This window comes from Haplochromis burtoni, unplaced genomic scaffold (assembly GCF_018398535.1).
Source record: "Haplochromis burtoni strain Fernald_Lab_line unplaced genomic scaffold, NCSU_Asbu1 Contig_375, whole genome shotgun sequence".
NCBI lineage: Eukaryota > Metazoa > Chordata > Actinopteri > Cichliformes > Cichlidae > Haplochromis > Haplochromis burtoni.
The window spans coordinates 377,874-397,052 of NW_024582736.1; the positions used below are offsets into that span (position 1 = coordinate 377,874).

A 19,179-nucleotide genomic window follows, 5' to 3' on the forward strand; every position below is an offset into this window, starting at 1 on the left:
ATGTCACAACACAAAAACTCATTTCAGAAAACTGTCAGAGCAGTTCATTCAAAGAAGCACTCCTCCATCACTTGGCACTCCTGCACTGCACTGGCCCAGTGGTCAATAGACTAAAGCATCACTGCATTTCCTCTGTTTGTCTGACCACTTTAGACTAACTCAAGTTTAATCTTTTCTTTTACCTGGTGGGCCAGGATGTAAATGTTGTGTCCGACATCTTTAGGTTTGATCTCGTCTCCCATGCCGTCATCGTCGTCTTCACTCTGCAAACCCTGTTTGTAGGCGTCCTTCATGACATCCACCTGAAGCAAACGTGTTTTAGAAGTCACCGTTTTTGCACCACACATGTCAGGTGTAGTTTGTGTGCATGCATGACCACACTCACCAATTCAGTGGGTCTCATCTTGTAGAGAATCTTCTCTGCGTTCTCACTGTCATGGCAGCTCTCCATGATAGCTAGCAGGAGCTTGGAGGCATTGTTCTATGATACACGTTTCAAAATAATCAGCTTTTATATTTTGATCAGTTACACAAAGCTGAATAATTGAAAGGAAAAAAAACAACAATGCTGGTCAGATGCAGTTTTTTCAGAGTGCTGTGATTCGACTAAAGGGTTGTACTACTAAAGACATCTGCAGTCAGACAGCCAGTAAACATGGGCTTTATTTGCCCCATTGCCTTTTTCATCATTGCACAATTGTTATCTATATTTAATTAATACTATGCAGCAATGTAAGTATATAATAGGGTAATGGAAATGTGTTGCCTCCCAGACCTCTCATACAACTACTGCTCACCTTGAGTTGCAGCACCAGGTCCAGGCGATCCTTACCCAGGGGGTTGATGGCGTTGACAATCAGTGCTATAATAATATCAATACCATTTGACTCATGTTTAGCTATACAGCTCTGGAAAAGAAAAAAAATGGACATGCTGTAGTCAGTGTTGGCTACATTACAAAAAAAAAAAAATCATTAATATAATTCATCAGAAGAAAGTGTCTGTGCTTTACAGGTAAATCCAAATAAAAGATAGTTTAAGACGGCTTACTACACCACAGCTCATGATTAAAACAGCGGTGTGATCACAAAGTGACCAGGTCCACTGTAGACAGACATTTATGCTCATATTCACACCAACAGTAGATTTAGAATCACCAGATTTCCTCCTCCTAATTAGAAACCAACACAGACACAGGCGTAACATCCAAACTCCATACAGAAAGGCCCCAGCTGCTCAGCTGGTTCGAAACCAGAAATTTCCTGTTTCCTGTATTCTCAACTTGACTCGACTTGAACACATGAAATAAGAAAAGCTTTTCGCTACAGGTTTAACGATACTGTATGATGCTTCACATTTAGGAAAAAATGAACAATTTTTCAAATATATTCACAGTATTAGGCTCTATTAAATAAATATGTTGACAACTTGACTATCCAATAAATCGAGCATTTTCTCTCAACTAACCAGCCACCCTCCTCCTACCTGGTTTTCATGGCAGGGCCCCTGGCAATACTCTGTAATGGTTTCCAACGTTTGGAGAATCAGATCCACATTATACTCATTTATATAAAGTCCCAGCAGCCCTAGGCCTCCAGTGGTGCTCCCACAAATGCAGTCCAAGAACTGAAGAGTCTCACACACCAGATTGTAGTTAGTCTTGTTGTTCTGACTGCGCAGAAAGTTCTGGATTCAGAGCAGGAAAAAAAAAAAGTCAATCAGCGGTCATTTTAATGACTGGACTTAGAAGGGCAAAGTTCACAGAGCATCAGTACCTGCAGCTTTGAATTGTGGTTCTCACAGAGCAGCTGTAGGTAACGCAGGATTGGTTTCATGATAGATACAGCTGGGCTCATCTGAGTTTCTTCCGATGCCTCCTCAGTACCGATTATCTCACTGTTTTGGCCGAGGCCTTCAAGGTCAGGGTCCAGCTCTTTTCTGAAAGCTGAGAAGGCCTTTGAGGTCACTGAGGAGGCTTCTTTTAGCTGCCCTCGCATGTCGTCCCTCATGTGAAGCCCAGAATCTTTCCCTACAAAGAAAGGATTTATTGAAAAAAAGAAAACACACACACACACACAAACAGACACACAACACGATTCACTGTTTAACTGCAGGGCAGGAGCAAATTGCTTCCATTCTTAAGTGCGGCAATTGTATTCAAGAGAAATTGATATGTGTGTATATATATATATTTATTTATTTACAGACGTTCACTGACAAGCAGGCAACAATTTAGTGGGTTTCTGTAGCATAAAAACACCCAAACTTGATACAATGGCCTTTTGATAGGATTGCAATGTGGGCTGTCACATGCTTCAGACATGTGACTGCTTAAACTGGGAACAACAGTTTCAACAGAAGTCAGCAGAGCTACAAAAATCATTGTGGATTTATCCACTACAACTGTTTTAAACTAAACTAAACTTGTAGACCTCAAACACTGTAAAAGCATTACTTTTTTCCAGTCTGTGGCTTTTTAATTCGCTCTTTCTATGGAAATGCCTGGATGTGCTGAGGACGTGAGCCTCATGACTCAGTATTGCACTTTTAAATCCTCATCGCTAGGTACCTCTGACATTATAACAGAGGTGATTCACTTCTAATGAACTTTGCTTACTTACTTTCAGCCTCCCTTTGACATTTTGACACAGTGGTTAGCTGCATTTTGAGCTCACAAACGTTATCTGGACATTATGTGGTGTTTTTGCTCTAATAAGTCAATAATGTGAAAAAAATTAAAAATACACCATCACTGAACGGTACCTTTTTTAACCCTGATACTACTGACATCACTGTCATCGTCCCTTCTTTTGCAGGTGACTTCAAACATGTTGACTGACACGGTGGCTCGAATCTCCTGCTGGGCCAAACGCATGCGGTTGTAGAAAACCTTGAAGAACCTCTCGGACTTTTTCTGCTTGTTCAGTTGGCTGTAGAATGAGTTCTAGTTGGGAGCAAAAATGGCCATGAGTATACTTCTAAAATATGTGGAGGAGAAGTACAGGATTCGTGTATCTGTGAAGCCAACCTGTATCTGTGTGTTTCCACCCCTGAGAAGGGCAATGCCCAGCTCGATGCTCTCCTTAAACAGTCGATCATTCTTGGTGTTGACGATGAGTTCAATTACCATCTCTGTTGCCCCAACATTGTCCAAAAGACACTGAATATCCGAAACAGTGGTGGCTGGCTTGTCAGCGTCTACCATGGGAGAACCTCCTGCAATGATGTAGAAATTTAAATTCTAGCTTCTGCTTCTCATGCTCTGAGTTAGTCTCATGTATGTTGCCTGGTTATTTTTGTGCTGCTGCTCTCCCTGCCTCTGGCTTTCCATGCATGCACATACCATATATAAATAATTGTAGATAGAAATAATCTCTTTTTGAGAAATTGAACAGGAAAAACTTTACAAATGTTTGATTATTTGTTATGCTCATCTACTATATTCCACACCTGCCTGGACCGAATATTTGTGGGATGCATTATAAACCTCTTATGTCTGCCAACAATTGTCAAACAGCATACTGCCTAAGAAACAGAGCACTGTCATTTTAGTTCCTGTTGTTTCCTCGGCTGTGAGTAGTTATTGCAGCATCTACTCGGTTTATTTGGGGTTCTCGGTACCTCCAGGTGACTGCTTGACAAAGCCACCAGATGAGCTGTTTCCACTCCCGAGCTCTGACTTGGAGAGGAGCTTTTGATTTCCAAAGTAGCGTGTGAGGAGAATCTTTCTCAAGTCGTTTCCCTGTGGAGACAGAAATCATAATGTTAAATCCATTTAAAAGTCTGACTGAGTATGAGCTTTAAACTAGGAAATTCACACATATTTAATAGATTTTGATAAAGCTTTTTTTCCCCTTTACAGAAAGGGAAAGAGGAATAACTGTAAAAATGATCAAAATGAAGGACAAATCTTAAGAAGGGAACATTTGTGGTAAGGTGCATTCATTGGCATGAAATCCATCCGATCATCTCTCAGAGGGCTGAGCAGATTTCATCTCATTTCACCTAATAGGAATCATCGCCATCATCCCATGACACATTTCTGCCTTGATGGAAGCAGTGGTTTGCAGTATGACAATGCTCTTATCAACAAAGAAATTGGAGCTTGAGAGAGCATGACGGTTACAATGTTGTCCAATATCTTGATCCTATCTGAGCATTTATGAGAGATTCCGAGATAGCAGCCAGGGTGTGTTTGGAGAAAAGCAACCATAAATGATGACAGATGTTACTTTTATTTTTAGTTAATATTAGTCGGCAATGAAAGTCTCCAAACAGTTCAATTTTTAAACTGACATGATGAACCACTGATCTTACCCCAAACTATTTGGGATGAGGCTAGTTTTCCCTCTCTTATTGTGCAAAATAGGACCACACTGTGCTTCTTACACACACACACACACACACACACACACACCACACACACACACACACACACACACACACACACACACACACACACACACACACACACACCGTGTGCACATAAGCATGCAAGTGAAAACAAGTGGAAAAAGGTTATACAGAATGTGGTCATTTGCGTGCAAGGATTACTGATGCATATGTATAAAGTAATGCATTGCACAACACCAGCTTGCCTCTAGCAGCTCATTTATTTAATAACTGCATTTATTTTCTTTCGAATAAACATCTCTCTGTGTCTGCGACATTTGACGCAGATGAGCAGAAATGAGATTAAAAGATTCACGGCGACAATCGCCCTTCAGTGGTTGTGTAATCAAAGTGTGTGATTGGCAGGTGGATGACTTGCATTGTACATTTTACCACCTATTTTTAAAGAACAACAGGGAGAGCAATGGATGGATGAAAAGAAGGAAATATAAAGGGAAGATAAAGTATGTATGAACACTACATGTGGTCAGCACCTGTTTCTATGGTAATCCAACAACGCATCAAGGCCTTGTTTCATGATACCTTACCACTGGTATTGATCAAAAGACTTCAAGAAGAGATGGGTAAGGGGTGGAGTTAAAATTAATGGGCTGTAAGCAGCCATGTATGGTTTCCATGGAAACGTGTTAGCAGGCTAGCAGAAAGGCAGGTGCCTGTCAAAATAACAACTGAATGCACTTGATGTGTTACACTCTGCTTGTGCCAGGTTAGACCCCCCTTTTGCCATCAGAACTCCTAATTTTTCATGCTATAGATTCAGCAGGGTGCTGGAAACATTGTCATCATGATGCAACTCTCCTGTTCCTCCTAGTCCCAAAGGTGCTCCATGTGATTGAGATCTGGTGACTTTGGAGACTATTTGTGTACAGTGAACTAATTGTTATGTTCAAGTAACCAGTCTGAGATGATCCGAGCTCTGTGGCATGCCACATTATTCTGCTGTGAGAAGCCATCCGAAGATTGGTGCACTGTGGTCATTAAGGGATAGACATGGCTAGAAACAGTACTCGGGTAGGCTGTGGTGTTAAACAAATTGTTCCTAGAGCCTAGAGTGTGCAAAGAAAATATCCTATACTACTAGACCACCACCACAAGCCTTAACTGCTGATACGAGGCAAGATGGACCCATGCTTTCATGTTGTTTATGCCAAGCATACAATGTTTAGCCAATCTTCTATCGTCAGATTTTAGTTAACCTGTGCAAATTGTAGCCTCAGTTTCCTGTTTTTAGCTGACAGGAGTGGCACCCAGTGTGGTCTTCTGTGGCTGTAGCCCAACTGCTTCGATGTGCTTGATGTGTTTTGCGTTGTGTATAGGTTGGTTGTAGGGACACAATTTTGGCTTCCCACATTTAAACACAGACAGTCTTGGAAATGTGTTATTTAAATCGAACGCAAAGCAAAAACAAAATGAGGCACTCCCCCACCTGACTAAATCAGCGCTGAACCACATCCAATCACAACTGTTCACTGGATTACGAAGCCTGAAGCTTCCTGGACTAGTCTAGACTGATAACACAATGTAAAAAGACAGATATATTAAAAAAATCGAATGACTGACACAGTAGAAGGTGAAGAGCTTAGCAAAGCGGATTTAGGGTTAGTGACATTGACCAAGAAGAGATTATATACAAAGAGTGTTGTAGAGTTGTCTCTGTGCCACAAACCCATATGGAAAAGAAATAGTAAAAACTTATATGTGATTTACTCATGAAAGTGGCCACTTTCATGAGTAAATCATATAAGGTCTACATGATTTACTCATGAAAGTGGCCCCTTTCTCATTACTTTCATACATACATTGTTTTAGTAAGTATCCAAAACATACAAGTTTCATTATATAATTTTTCAAGGGATCTTATATCTGTTTTCACTCTTATATGCTTTTCATACAAGTTTCACACAAGACAGATACAAACTTTATAAGATTTATATATATCTTTTCCATATGGGAAGCAACACAACTAACATAACCAGCGGCCTGAAAACTTACCACCAAATAATTAGCATAATTAATGCATGAAGGACAAGAGAAGCAATGCAATGGTTGCCAACATGAATTGCTCAACATCAACTCAGACATTCATAAAAGTGAGGCATTTTTACTATTGAAAGCTTCAGGAATGCATTTGGGGGGTTTTTCAAGATGGAAAAACCTGCAAAATGTTGCAGGAGAAAAAGAGATAAGTAAATTAGTATGCTACATCACTCATGCAGGTCCAACAAATTTAGTTTCCTTCCAAGCGATACACCGAATTTACGCAAATGAGGATAAATTTTCTTTTGATGCAAAGATTTGTAAATGAACAGGAATGTAGCACAACTTGGATGCAAAAACAGTGTTATGTTTAAGTGAAAGAGAAATTTTTTTTTGCTCTGTCTGTCAGTTTTTTGTCAGTTAATTTTGACAATAATCACGCAGCCCTACTTGATTGTAATGAATCAGTATTTGTTGCCTTCCTATCAACTTGAAGCAGTCTGACCATTCTCCTCTGACCTCTGGCATCAGCAGAACAGTCTCTGTAATCGCTCAGGGTGGTTGTGCAGAAAAAGTCATCTATATCGCCATTTCTCTCCATTCTGATGCTCAGTTTATAATAATAATGATAATACATTTTATTTATAGGCGCCTGTTGAAGACCCTCAAGGTCACCTTACATTAGTACAACAAAATAAAAACATAAGATAAAGTATGTAAGTATAAAAGCTAAGTTAGGTAAAAATCGACTAAGACGGAGTCATGGTGAAGAATATGCAATTCTGAATGGATGGGTTTTAAGACACAATTTAAAAGTAGAGAGAGAGAGTTTGTAGTCCAGAGATCCAGTGGAAGTGCAAAGACTTCCAAAGACTCAGAAGGAAAGTCAGAAGGACGTAAGATTGAACATCGGGCAGGTTGCCATCAGGTCGCTGCCACATGACTGGCTGATGAGATATTTGCATTACCAAGCAGCTGAACAGGTGTACCTAACAGTTTTGAATATATGTGATAATTTTTAGGCTGTAATTATGCAACCTTTAGGCTATAAAATAACTAAAAGCTGAAATTGTTCATTAGGTGTTAACATTAATTACTTCAAAGTTTAAGTAAAAGTTCTGACTCCTGCTTCAATAATGTGAATATTTGGTGCGTGCTCTGAACGATTAGTAACAACCAATTTCTTTCTTTAACTGTCCTTTTAGTTTACTTATATTGTAAATCTTGTTTTATATTTGGTACTTTTAATTCTTTTTATGTAGCTTTTATGTTGAATCATCTATGAAGCACTTTGAACTGCGTCAACCTTCATGAAAGGTCCTATACAAAGAAGGATTGATTTATTCACTGACTGGCATTGTTGGTTAGACAAGTCACCTCACCTCACCTGACCTACAACCCTATAGACATTTAATCGAAATTTTTCCCATTCCATTTATCCTAATACTTGCATGAAAATAAATACATTTCCTTTATTATACGTTTCAGAATTTTGCAGTTTGTGACTGACGCACCAGCAGTTCAGCAATTATCTGGTCTCTTTGTTCCTTTGCAAGTTTCCCTGCTGTGATTGTCACACCACCTTTAAAGCTGACACATACAGCTAATTAGTATTCAGATGTATATGACTCATTTGTGTAGCTGCCATTGTAAGTTGTAAGTAGTTGCTTCTTATAAAATTGTGGGTGCATTTGGATGTGTCAAATGTAGTGTGGTTCATCCAAAATGAAACTGAATTATCAAGCAGAAATAATGGGATTTTTTTTTTCTTTTTTCTTTTTTTTTTTTAAAAAAAGCTCCAAACTGCAACCTTAAAAAAGAAAAGGTCTAATTATACAATATCAAGGCATCAGGCAAATGAGGTACCTCTATGTCTCATCACAGAGGCTGGCCAGATACAGTTCAGCTAAGCATCCTCAAACTAAGTGTACCGAAGAGCAAAGATGTGGATGAGCACGTGTAGCTGATGCTCCCTGTGTCAGTAAACACTCTATCTCATCTGCAGTCAGCAGAGACACTTGTCTGCCTGCACTGTCTGGCTGAGATGTCTCACAGAAACACAGACACACACCCACATAGACACACACACGCACGTACACACACACGTGCACGCACACACTTCTTGAACTGAAGGTGAGGATCCATTGAGTCAGTGTCTCTCATTTCCACACACCACTACACAGACACAATCCCAGTGCATCTCCAACCTCAGCACTACACTCTATAAGGCAATGCATCCCACTGCATGCTCCCTTGCAAACTAAACATGTTTGACTTTCCCCTTTTCCCTCTTGCAGGGAGAAGTTGAACGGTGGGGGTGGTGACAGGTTATTGGGGGGATTTTTTTGTCTCCCTTCTGGGTGATGCAGTGTGCTGGCACACACTGCAGCCAGCACACTGCTAGGTCTGCAGAGAGAAAGGAGAGGATAGAGGAAGCAGGATGGCAGTAGAGAAGAGTCAGCCCTGCCTGACTCATCTGCTTGTTGCTGCATTGACAAGAAAAACTCTAGTCAGGTGATGTAAGAGCCGAGAGAGAGGGGGGGGGAAGAGAGAGAGAGAGAGAGAGAGAGAGACAAACTGACAAAAGTAAGAGGAGGGTGGCAGGAGGAGGAGGAGGAGAGGAACAAACAAAACCTAGCAATGAGCAGACAGTCGTGGTGTTTTAAAATGTGCACCGGCACGCCACACTGCGGCTCTGGTGTCCAAGCTGAGGATGAGCTGCCGATCCCCACCTCCAGCTTCACTCCCCCCCCACCACCTCTCGCAGCTCTGCTGTCTACAGATTCCTGTAACTCGGGTGAGAAGCATGGATAAAAAGACACCGCCTGTTCTGTGCTTCTTTAGGTGGTCTGAAAACTCATGCAGGCATCGGAGGGCAGTAGCAGCTGTAAACCAGGACATACACTGCCTGGATGGAGAAGTTAGAGCTGCTGAGCTCTGATAAGGTCAACTGCAGCAGCGTGTCAGGCAGTGCAGGAGGACAATGTTCCCCAAACAAGGTTGAGATGAGAGGGGTGGAAGACTAACAGTCTTACTTTTTTCCTCCACAGAGGAATCCGAGTCGGTCTTTTATGAACAGAATGACTCAAGCACACAGTGGCATAGCACAGTTTCCCCACAGGCTGTGAGAGACCAACAACTTCACCATCACAAAGCTTATGTTACTTCAGTCAATACACTGATCAGTACAGTGTCAAACTGAAAATCTACCTTCTGTTATACAAAAACTCAAAGGGAAATTCGATCTTATCATGTACAGTTTAAAAGCACGCGCTGCATGCAATCTAATAAAAATTTCTGTTGTCTCTAAGGCGAGCTTGGAGCTGAAGGAGAAATGAAAAGCTTAAAGTGGGAACCTGTCATAATAAAATCCATATCAATATGTTTTATAAAGTGTTTTTCTCCAAGATATTTATTCTTTTTTAAAAAGAAAATAAATTAAAATGTATTTCATTATTTCACATTTTTCTGCTATTCTACCACAAACACAACAGGAGCGCAGATGAAAAACAAAACACGATGGAACATAGGCTGGAGTGCAACTGCCACCCATAACTGAGATCACTGGGTTCATCATTCTTTGGTGAAATTGTGGCTGGATGAGCTCAGGATTACCTAAAACTCTTGCCATTAGTCAAGTCCATTAGGGTGAACCATGTCTGCATGTTTGCATTTCATCCCAACTCTTTTACCTGCTGCTGAATATGACATGTTCAGAAGTAGCTGTGGAGCGCTGTGTGCAAGGCCAAGAGGTTACAAATGGTATCTGGAATCCTGGAAGACACACGCGCATCAAGTGGTGCCATTTATGATTTCAAGCTGCAGTTCCACAGCACATGAAATGCTTTTACCCAACAACCAAGCACATCAGCAAAACAAATTAAGCCCACATGTGAGAGCAATTGGTGAGAACGATTCAGGGAAATACAAGCATAAACAAGTAAACAAGCATTCAGTAACAGGTCTGCTTTAGGGAAGGCCTGACTTTTAACCAGCGGGTTTACGGTGGAAGTGTTATGTGTTATTCACTAATATCATTATGTACTGATTGACTTTATTAAGGAGACTATGATGCTGAAGATAAGCTGACTGGCAAACAAGGCTCATCTGTTTTGCCTGCCTCACTGGAACTCGGGCAATTTAGTCGACATAAAAAGGCAAGCTTGGGGAAAACATAATAATTTTTTAGAGCTTATGTTTCAGCCATGTGGCTTCTGAAAAATTACATCAGCATAAAAATAAGATTACATTTGGCAGAATCACTCATGGTTCTCAGAGAGCACGGGGCCATCTGATTTTTGTGATCCACGGACTTTGAGTCTATCAATTGCAGCGGATCAAACTTTTCCCTTATTCTAAGCTGCTGGTTACTGATGACACACCCTCGAGACGCTGACGTTTATTTTTGAGAGACAGAGTAAGGAATATTGCATTTATTCCAATCAAATACGGTTCAGGTGCTCAGATCCTTCTAAGGATAAATGTTTAATAAAGCTTAGTGAGACTTTGATTTTTTTTGTCCACCCTGTAATAAAAAGGCTTTAACAGAGGTGTGAGCACATGTGAGATACCATGACATAAGAAATGAATCAAAAACTGAAGCAGATACTGAACGCTAACTGAAACACACAGTGTTCTTCAACAGACTCTTGTTTGTCTTGAGTATTATATCATCACTGGATGGTTTGTGTCGTGTTGTCCACCAGCTATGAGCAGTAAACGCAAACACAATTTCAAATTCATGTCATTCCGGCTCTTTTCTTGTCATGTGTGCCTCTCAGACTACAAGTGACCTAACAACACACTATGAACTTGTGAAACTCTGTTTACACTGAAAACCACTGAGATTCATAGAAACACTTAGATACCATACGTAGGTAACTCAAAACCTCAAAATTCCTGCATGCTAAAAATAAAGACAATCTCTTTTTAGAAAATCTCAAAGGTAAATAATCTCATTGCACACATAATACATTTGTTATTTTGCTTGTGTCAAGGTCAATCAGTGATTTAAAAGTAATTTTTCAGCCAGAACTAAACAAGAAAGGAGTCCGACAAATGAACGTGATGGTCTAGTTTCAAGCATCTTCAACTTGCAGATTTTATAAAGCTACACAGGGTTAAAAATAATTATCCACCCATGTTCAAGGTTTTATAATAACAACTGGAGCAACTGAAATACTTTTGCTCAACCCACAGGAAGATTATTTCTAAGTTCAAATAAGTATAATTCAGTGTTTTATATTCTAGTAGGATATCTTCTTGCAGTACAAGTGAAACTTTCTCTCTGTCTCTCTCTGCTTGGAACTAAAAGAGTTCAGCAGGCATCGTGCTCCAGTTCTGGAGGCATCTCTACATGGTGTACACAGACCTCCAGCGCCCAGTCACGGCCAGACTAGACAAAACAACGTGTTCTAATCCCTCATCGCCATGGAAACCAAAGCATAATGCTCCCCTAACAGACACCTGGCTGATGGATCGAGGGAAGCAAGGGCAAGAGGAACTGAGAAGAACCTCCTCAGCACAAGTTCACGCAGCAAAATAAACACTTTTTTTGTATTAGATAAGTTAAACTTCACAAATCAAAACTATTTTGGTTAGACCTCTGCAATCTCCAACTTTCTGAATCAACTCAGCATGCTGTCTCAGCCAGAGTCCAGCCAAAGGTCAACCTTTACAATGTACGCATGAGCTCACGCAGCTCTCTGCCTGCCTGACCCTCTCCACCTAGAAAACCTAAAGGCATGGTCCATCATGATTCCCATCAGACAGACAAACAAGGAAAGGCCTGCAGTATGAGCTCACGCAGGGCAAGCCAGCATGACACTGCATGCCTGGGAGTGTGTGTGAGTCTGAGTCCTTGCATCTACGTGTGTGTTTGTGTGTGATGCGCTTAGCATCGAGAGGGTGGTAATCTGTAAATCTGCTTTGCCTTGGGCAGGTGGTGTGAAACTTGGCAAGCAAGACAGAATGAGAGACAGACAGACATCGTGTGAATGACAGATGAGTGTGATAGAGAGAGGAAAAAGAAACCACGTGAGAGTGGTTTAGATTACATAATTAGCTGGTTTTTTATTCCTATGTCACTTGTTTACATACTTATGCATATGTCTATATCAATTTAAAAAATATCTTAAATACAGGCTAGTAAAAGTTTAATCACAGGCTGCTAACATTTGTAACTGCAAGGATTTAAAAAAATATCTTATTGCTAACAAATCCCTGAAACCAGCAACCAGCTGATCCTATTATGAAGTATTCTCTGTGTAGCCAAAGGCGTTTACATCCTTCTCTTTCAATAGCCTCCCATTGTTGGCGAAAAAAAACTATTAAAAAACACATGAGCGTTTCCTTGCGTTGTAAATACTGGCTGGCATCAAATGTGTGCCATTAAAATCTACAGTGCTCAGCAGTTTCGGAGAATTGCTTCACTTCATTAAAGGAAAGAAAAGCGCAGATCATTAGGTTTTCTATTTATTTATTTGTTTATTTTTATAAGTAGTCCTGACTGATATCCACCTTAGAAAAGGAAAGAAAGCTAAATAAATCACTAAACTTTTTACCCCGAACAATACAACCCAGACTTCCTGAGGGCAAGTGAGAGCACAAACATTTAAAGTGGCCTTTTACTGACAGCCAAAACAAGTGACATGCAGCAGCCAGAGCCAACACATCTCTGTGCAGTTACTGCAGATCTTGCCCTCTCTGATCAAGGCAAACACCTGAGCAGGGCCTGGGTGGGAGCAGGTGTGAGCGAGACAAAAAAAAAAAAATTATAATACTCAGGCGGGCAGACAGACTGCCACAGACTAAGATAAAGCGTAGAGGGAGCAAAGGAGGAAGACAGAGGCAGCAAGCGGACAGGAGAGTGAGAGTAAGCAGGGAGGGAGGGAGAACGTGGTGGTACACGTGACGCTGGCTCAGCCACTGCAGGCTGTTACGTAAGCGCACCCCCTGCCCTGTCTCCTCATGGACTGAGCAGACTCTGCTTCTCTCCAATCCCTATCCCTGCAGCCGCTGCCCACTTTTTTTTCTCTTTCACTCACATGGCTCCTCACATGGCTGCTTCCCTCGCTCCCTCAATGACTCTCCCTCCATCTCTTTCACTCACTCTCCTCCACCCACTCATTGCACCCCAGGGGAGCCACCAACCTCTACTGCCTTTGCTGTCACTCTGTCTCTCTCCTTCTGTTTTTGTCTGTCTGCTTGCCTGCCTGCCTCCCTCTCTCTCTCTCTCTCATTATTTCCATCAATCGTTTTTCTCTCTCTCTCGTGCAGTAAGGCTGCAGCTCCACACTCAGGGCTACGCGGATATGACAAAGAGAGGCCGCAAATACATGCTCGAGCACACTCATGCACACCTACACAAACTGACATTTCACATATCGTTACCGCACTGTCTGGCTTCTCGAAGCCGCTTTTAAAAAAAAGTGACTGTTTTTCCACTTTGAATTCCTCTTATCTTGTTCCACACAACTGTTGAATCATTTGCCTTTCAAATTAAAAAAAAAAAAAAAAGCGCTCCAAAAAAACAAAAAAACAAAAAAAAAAAACACATAGCTTGGCTGACTGACACACAATACAAACACAAAAAGGAAAAGCAAAACTCTGACTCCTCAAGCAGCTGGAAGTCAAACAAGTTGCCGTGTACTATATTGAGCAACGTAGTCCTGACAGTATTAGTAATACCATTATACTGAAATAGAAGGTAAAAGAACATACATTTGTTCTGCTTTAATAAGCTGTGCCTTAAGTGGACTAATAATAATCACATGCATGCATGAAACATGCAAACGTGCTTTCCTACCACTTTTCTTTAAAACAAGACAAATGGAGCTGCAAACTGAGCAAAGCAGTGGACGATTAAAACAGGCCATGTCATGTTTTTGTGCGAACTGATAAAAAGGTCTTTACAGGAACGGTGCATCCTGTGTGAACTTCAGACTGGCACCTTCTCTCGCCACACAGCTGGAGCAAGCAGTAATTACAGGCTTGATGTTTTTGTACTTTGACCCTCACCTTCCACCCCTGTCAATGTGAACAAACATGCGCGCTCTCGCACACGTAGCCACCTCTTTGAGTCTCCTCTACACAAATTTGCGTGTCATCCTACCAACTCTAGTCATTCACTTCCCGGGCCTCTGGCTGAGAGGGAGGTGCAGCAGGACAGGGGCTCCTGTACCCCCAACTCGCTGCAGTATTGATTTGTTTGTTCAGTGTGTTCCCCCACCACCACCTCCTCCTCCTCCTTCCTTTACTTCCTCCTTCCTTTTCTCCCTCTCAGTGTGAGTGTGTCCTCAAGTGCCTCCCTGCCTTATGTAACACAGAAAGGCCCACAGCATACTGATGAAGGGGAGTCTGGGCTCTGGGCTGACAGACCTGAGAGAAAACAAGCACTACGCTGCACTGCTATAGGAGCACAGCATTGCCAACACATGAAGTTGAGGATAAATCCAAAGCAAACTTTTGGATGTTCTCACTCACGTAATGTAATTTGTATGCAAAGGTGAATGTGACACCCTAAAACCAATCACTTGGTGAACTTGTTAAAGTCACCTAAAGTGTCATGTACTCACAGATTGCTCAAAGCTTTCCTTCTTTTCAAGCATCTCTCTGAGCGTCTTCAGGATCTTCAGACACAATTTATCCTCTTTGTCCATCAGCTTCTTGGTGTGTTTGATTAGTCTGGAAGAGCGATAAGAGTTGCTGCGTCATTTTGGTTTCTGGTTAATGCACTCGCTTGCTCACAAAACAAGGCCACGCTTTAATGATCACCGCAGGTGAAATCTCCCTCTCTGTTCCCAGAGGGTGTCATAGAGAAGAAATAGTGAGAGCACCCTCAGAGGTTTGATGATGTGTCTGAGTATTTTTTACAAAATGTATTTGTCAATTCATGCAGGCCACTGCCACAAATGCGGACTTTTTTGCTACCATGCTCTCATTCGCTTCATTTAAAGCTGAATGTGGCTCTATTCAATGATGTTCATTTATCATTTAGAGTGTATTTTGCAAGTTTCTTCTTCTTTTACTTTTCCAGCGTCTACACAGCTGATAAAAAGGTGAAAAAAAACATTGTCAAAAACTGCAAATAACTCCAAATACTAACTTAGTCATGCTGCTAGTTTCCCCAATGGTCAGACAAATACTTTAAAATGTGGCCTGCGGGCTGTCTTTGTTCTAAGGACAGTTTATAGAGAGCTGCTTACTTGGACATAAAAGCTCCACCCTCACAGCGTAAACGAGCAGGCTCTGGAAACAGCAGTTCTGGGCTGTGCAGAACATCCACCAGCACAGAAAACTCTGCCTGAACCTTTGGACTGAACTGCTCCTCCAGATGGGACACAACCCCCTGCACAACACAACAGATGCATTAAAAATGCTGCAGCAGAGACTGTAGTGCTGATGAGCATGCATGTTCATACATTACGTAATTTCAAGGGATGGCAATGTCAGTTTGTCAGGCCACTACTGTGACTATTGAAACTTTCTATATACCCAGAGGATAAATTCTAACAGCTTAGCACAGTCATTAGATCAAAATGTTCATTTGCCTAATATTCCTTCTTGAGCATGTTGCACATTATCATAGACTCAAAGCACTGCAGTGTCAGAGCTGCTAGCATAGATGTAGACTCCCAGTGTTAGAATAAAGGTTCACCTGCAGCTTCTCTATGATGTTCTTATAGTCAGGCCCACCCAGTGGCTCCTTGCGAGGTCGTGTACGTGCAGAGATCCTCCAATCTTTAGCTGCCCGCTGCACCATATTACTATGGAACTTGAGAGACAAAGTGTTGACCTGGCTGTCCAGATCAACAGGGATGGCTATGGACCGTGCCTTAGCTGAAGGAAGAACACGTAGAACATGTAGGAGATGTCATTGTGAGCTTAACTTTACAGTCATGCGAAAAGGGAGGCTTTCACAGGACTCTATGCAGCCCTATGGAAAACTAAGCACACACCAAGTACTGCTTGCAAACGTCAATGGAGTGAAGCAACACTGTAAAAAAAAAAAAAAGAAAAAGAAAAAGAAAAAGAACGGGGCAAAATTCTTCCACAATGATGTCAGAGATTGTTAAAGTCATACAGAAACTAGTTACTTCAAGGTATAGCTGCTAAAAGCGGTTCCTCAAGCTACTGAGTCACAGGGTGTACTTAGTTTTTTATAGGACTGCGTGGAGGTGTTGTGAAAGATCTCTTTTTCAAATATGTTTCAACCTCAAATGCAACCAAAGCCTAACTTTGGCTGATCCAGCAAAGGACAATGGAACTGTGCTGCACACGATAATGTCATATAATAAGTAAAATAAAGGACAATTGAAAAGCAACATTACAGCAATAAATATTGGTAAAAATTCAGATCAGCATATGCACTGTAAGATATGGATTAAAACTTTTTAAATATACAGTGAATGTGAAGTAATGAAACCATCTCCTATCGAGGCTGAAGAGCAAAGTTGCATCACTCACCCACATCGGACAGTGTTTTGATACAACTCTCAATATTAGCCTTCTGAGCTGAGTTGAGCCATGTGCAGTTGTAAATCCGGAAGGCTGACTGGAGGAGCTTGATGAAGATAGACTGGTTTGTCTACATGTTAAGAAGAAGAAGAAGAAGAAGAAGAAGAAGAAGAAGAAAAAAAAAATGGCAGCATGCTTTAACTTAAAAAGGCATAACCACAGGGAAATACAGAGGAACAATCAGATGGCATGACTTGAAAATTGAATGTCTCTGAGGTCATTACTGCTAAAAAATAACTCAATCTTTATTAAATATGTTCACCATAAAGTTAGCCAAATCCATGACATTTGCATGCTTGTCAGGGGTGAAGAGATACCTGTAGGTTAGAGTGATTAACAGAGAACTGAGAGCTGAAGAAACCCTTGACAATGGCCATCACCGTCTCCGTCACATACTTCTCCAGGGCTAGATCTGCATGGCTACGCTCCGTTGTAGTGTTGCACACCTAAATTACAAAAATCATGAAGAGGAATATGTCTATTATCATTTCCTATGCAATAGTCTTGACACATACACAGGCTCATAAGGAAAGAAAAAGAGGTGAATGAACCTGACTTACACTGGCCATGTCCACCAGGAAATTATCAAAGAGCTTCCAGATATGGGCGGAGGTGTAGATCTCCTTCATTTCGACCTCTGTGTCCACATAGCAGTGATTCACAAAGTTCACATAAGCAGTTTTGACCTTAGGGCGAGAAATTAGAAAAAGCAATGCCCAATTAGTTTTTGAAGGCACACAGCACTGAAATATAACCAAAAATGTCTTTACAGAAGGATGGCGATATTATTTATCTTTACCCTACACCTCAATGTGTATTCTTATTGTGTCGTAAAACTATCTGGTCACTACCTCTGGTATGCAATTCACATCAGTGACAACTTTAACAATGTCATCCAGCGGCAGCAGGGAATTGCATTTCAGCTCAGTGTAGACGTTCTTTCCCTCGGTACAGGCAGCCAGCAGCTCCACGAGTGTGTTATGATACGCCAGAGCTCCATACTCATCGGCCCGCTCCCGCTCAGAGCCCATCATTTGCAACAACACCTGGAAAGACGAGCGGTCGTTGTAGAACACCAGCACGTCCTCACCAGCGTTCACCAGCTGGAAAACGCAAACAGAGAACCCAAGAAGAAGAAAGGTTTAAGGAAGAGTCTCGCACACCGGCATTCATTTAAAAGTAAGCATCAAAAAAAGCCTTTCAATTTATAATTGATTCTTTGTGTAGTGCGCAAGTATTCTCATCTTCTCAAGTTCAGTGAAAACCAAACATGAAATGTTATGATTAGTAATAACAATCTGTCACATGTTAAATTTAAATAACCAGTTAGATGAGTGGCTGCAGTTATTAAGAAAAATACATGATAACTGATTTGGAGAACTTCCACATGAGTGTTTCCTGTTCATAAGATAATTTTTTCCCATTTTTCACACAAAAAACAAACAATAAAAACAAACCTCTGTCATGACTTTGTCCTGACATTTCTTTACATATTTTGTATCAGCCTTCACAATGGTTTGCAAAAACTTGAGGTACTGAACATGTCTTCCGTGCGTTTCGATGCAGTGGACAAAATGATGGACCACCCGCTCACTGATCTCATTGCACAGCTGGTAGTTGTTCATAAAGATGTGGCGCATCGTCTCAGCTTCCAGCAGCTGGAGAAAAGCAGGAGTTGTGAAGATGATAACGTTCACTTAAACGGCACACTGAATCATTCATCAAAAGAAACCATACGGCTGTCGCACTACTAGAAAGAGGACACCCAAAGGCATGCCAGCATGAGAAAAAGTGGAGCATAGTCATGTCTACACACCCCTGGAGTGAGGAAGAGGTTCAGCTGTTTATGTAGGAGAACTTGATTCTGATGGTTTCCTTTGCAAAAGTTTTGGAGAAATGTATGTGCCAGGGTCATGATGTCATTCATCTTGTCATCACTCTGTGAGAACATGGCACCGGGGAAATAAAAGATGATTAGAGAATCAGGAAGACATCCAGTAACTATGTTGCACACAGACTGAAGCAGAAAATCATTGAACTGGCTGTTGTGTACACGGCTTACCTTCTCATAAGGGATCTGCAGCAGGTCCAGCACCACTGTATGAGCTCCCATGTTCTTCAGCAGCCTCTGCTGCTGCACGCGACTCTTCTTGTTGCCGTAACACAGCTTACTGAGCCGCAGCAGGATCTATAGATGAGACCCACAAATTTTTTTCTCAGATGCACAAGAGCCCAACAGACATTTTACAGGAACACACTTGAGATAAGGAT

General features: G+C 41.4%; 1 protein-coding gene across 1 annotated transcript in view; it reads right to left on the reverse strand.

Moving 5' to 3' along the window:
• The window catches only part of itpr2 (inositol 1,4,5-trisphosphate receptor, type 2), a 59,801-nt gene that overhangs the window by 19,814 nt on the left and 20,808 nt on the right, over positions 1-19,179 (reverse strand). The window contains exons 28-45 of the mRNA XM_005943697.3: positions 18,971-19,096; positions 18,725-18,847; positions 18,366-18,566; positions 17,760-18,011; positions 17,469-17,594; positions 17,226-17,354; positions 16,858-16,978; positions 16,049-16,230; positions 15,597-15,739; positions 14,967-15,075; positions 3,622-3,742; positions 3,029-3,216; positions 2,764-2,944; positions 1,776-2,029; positions 1,486-1,686; positions 798-908; positions 386-481; positions 183-302 (exon numbers count right to left, since the gene is read on the reverse strand). Coding sequence (XP_005943759.1) covers positions 183-302; positions 386-481; positions 798-908; positions 1,486-1,686; positions 1,776-2,029; positions 2,764-2,944; positions 3,029-3,216; positions 3,622-3,742; positions 14,967-15,075; positions 15,597-15,739; positions 16,049-16,230; positions 16,858-16,978; positions 17,226-17,354; positions 17,469-17,594; positions 17,760-18,011; positions 18,366-18,566; positions 18,725-18,847; positions 18,971-19,096 — 2,784 coding nt within the window. The remainder of the gene's footprint in view (positions 1-182; positions 303-385; positions 482-797; positions 909-1,485; positions 1,687-1,775; positions 2,030-2,763; positions 2,945-3,028; positions 3,217-3,621; positions 3,743-14,966; positions 15,076-15,596; positions 15,740-16,048; positions 16,231-16,857; positions 16,979-17,225; positions 17,355-17,468; positions 17,595-17,759; positions 18,012-18,365; positions 18,567-18,724; positions 18,848-18,970; positions 19,097-19,179) is intronic.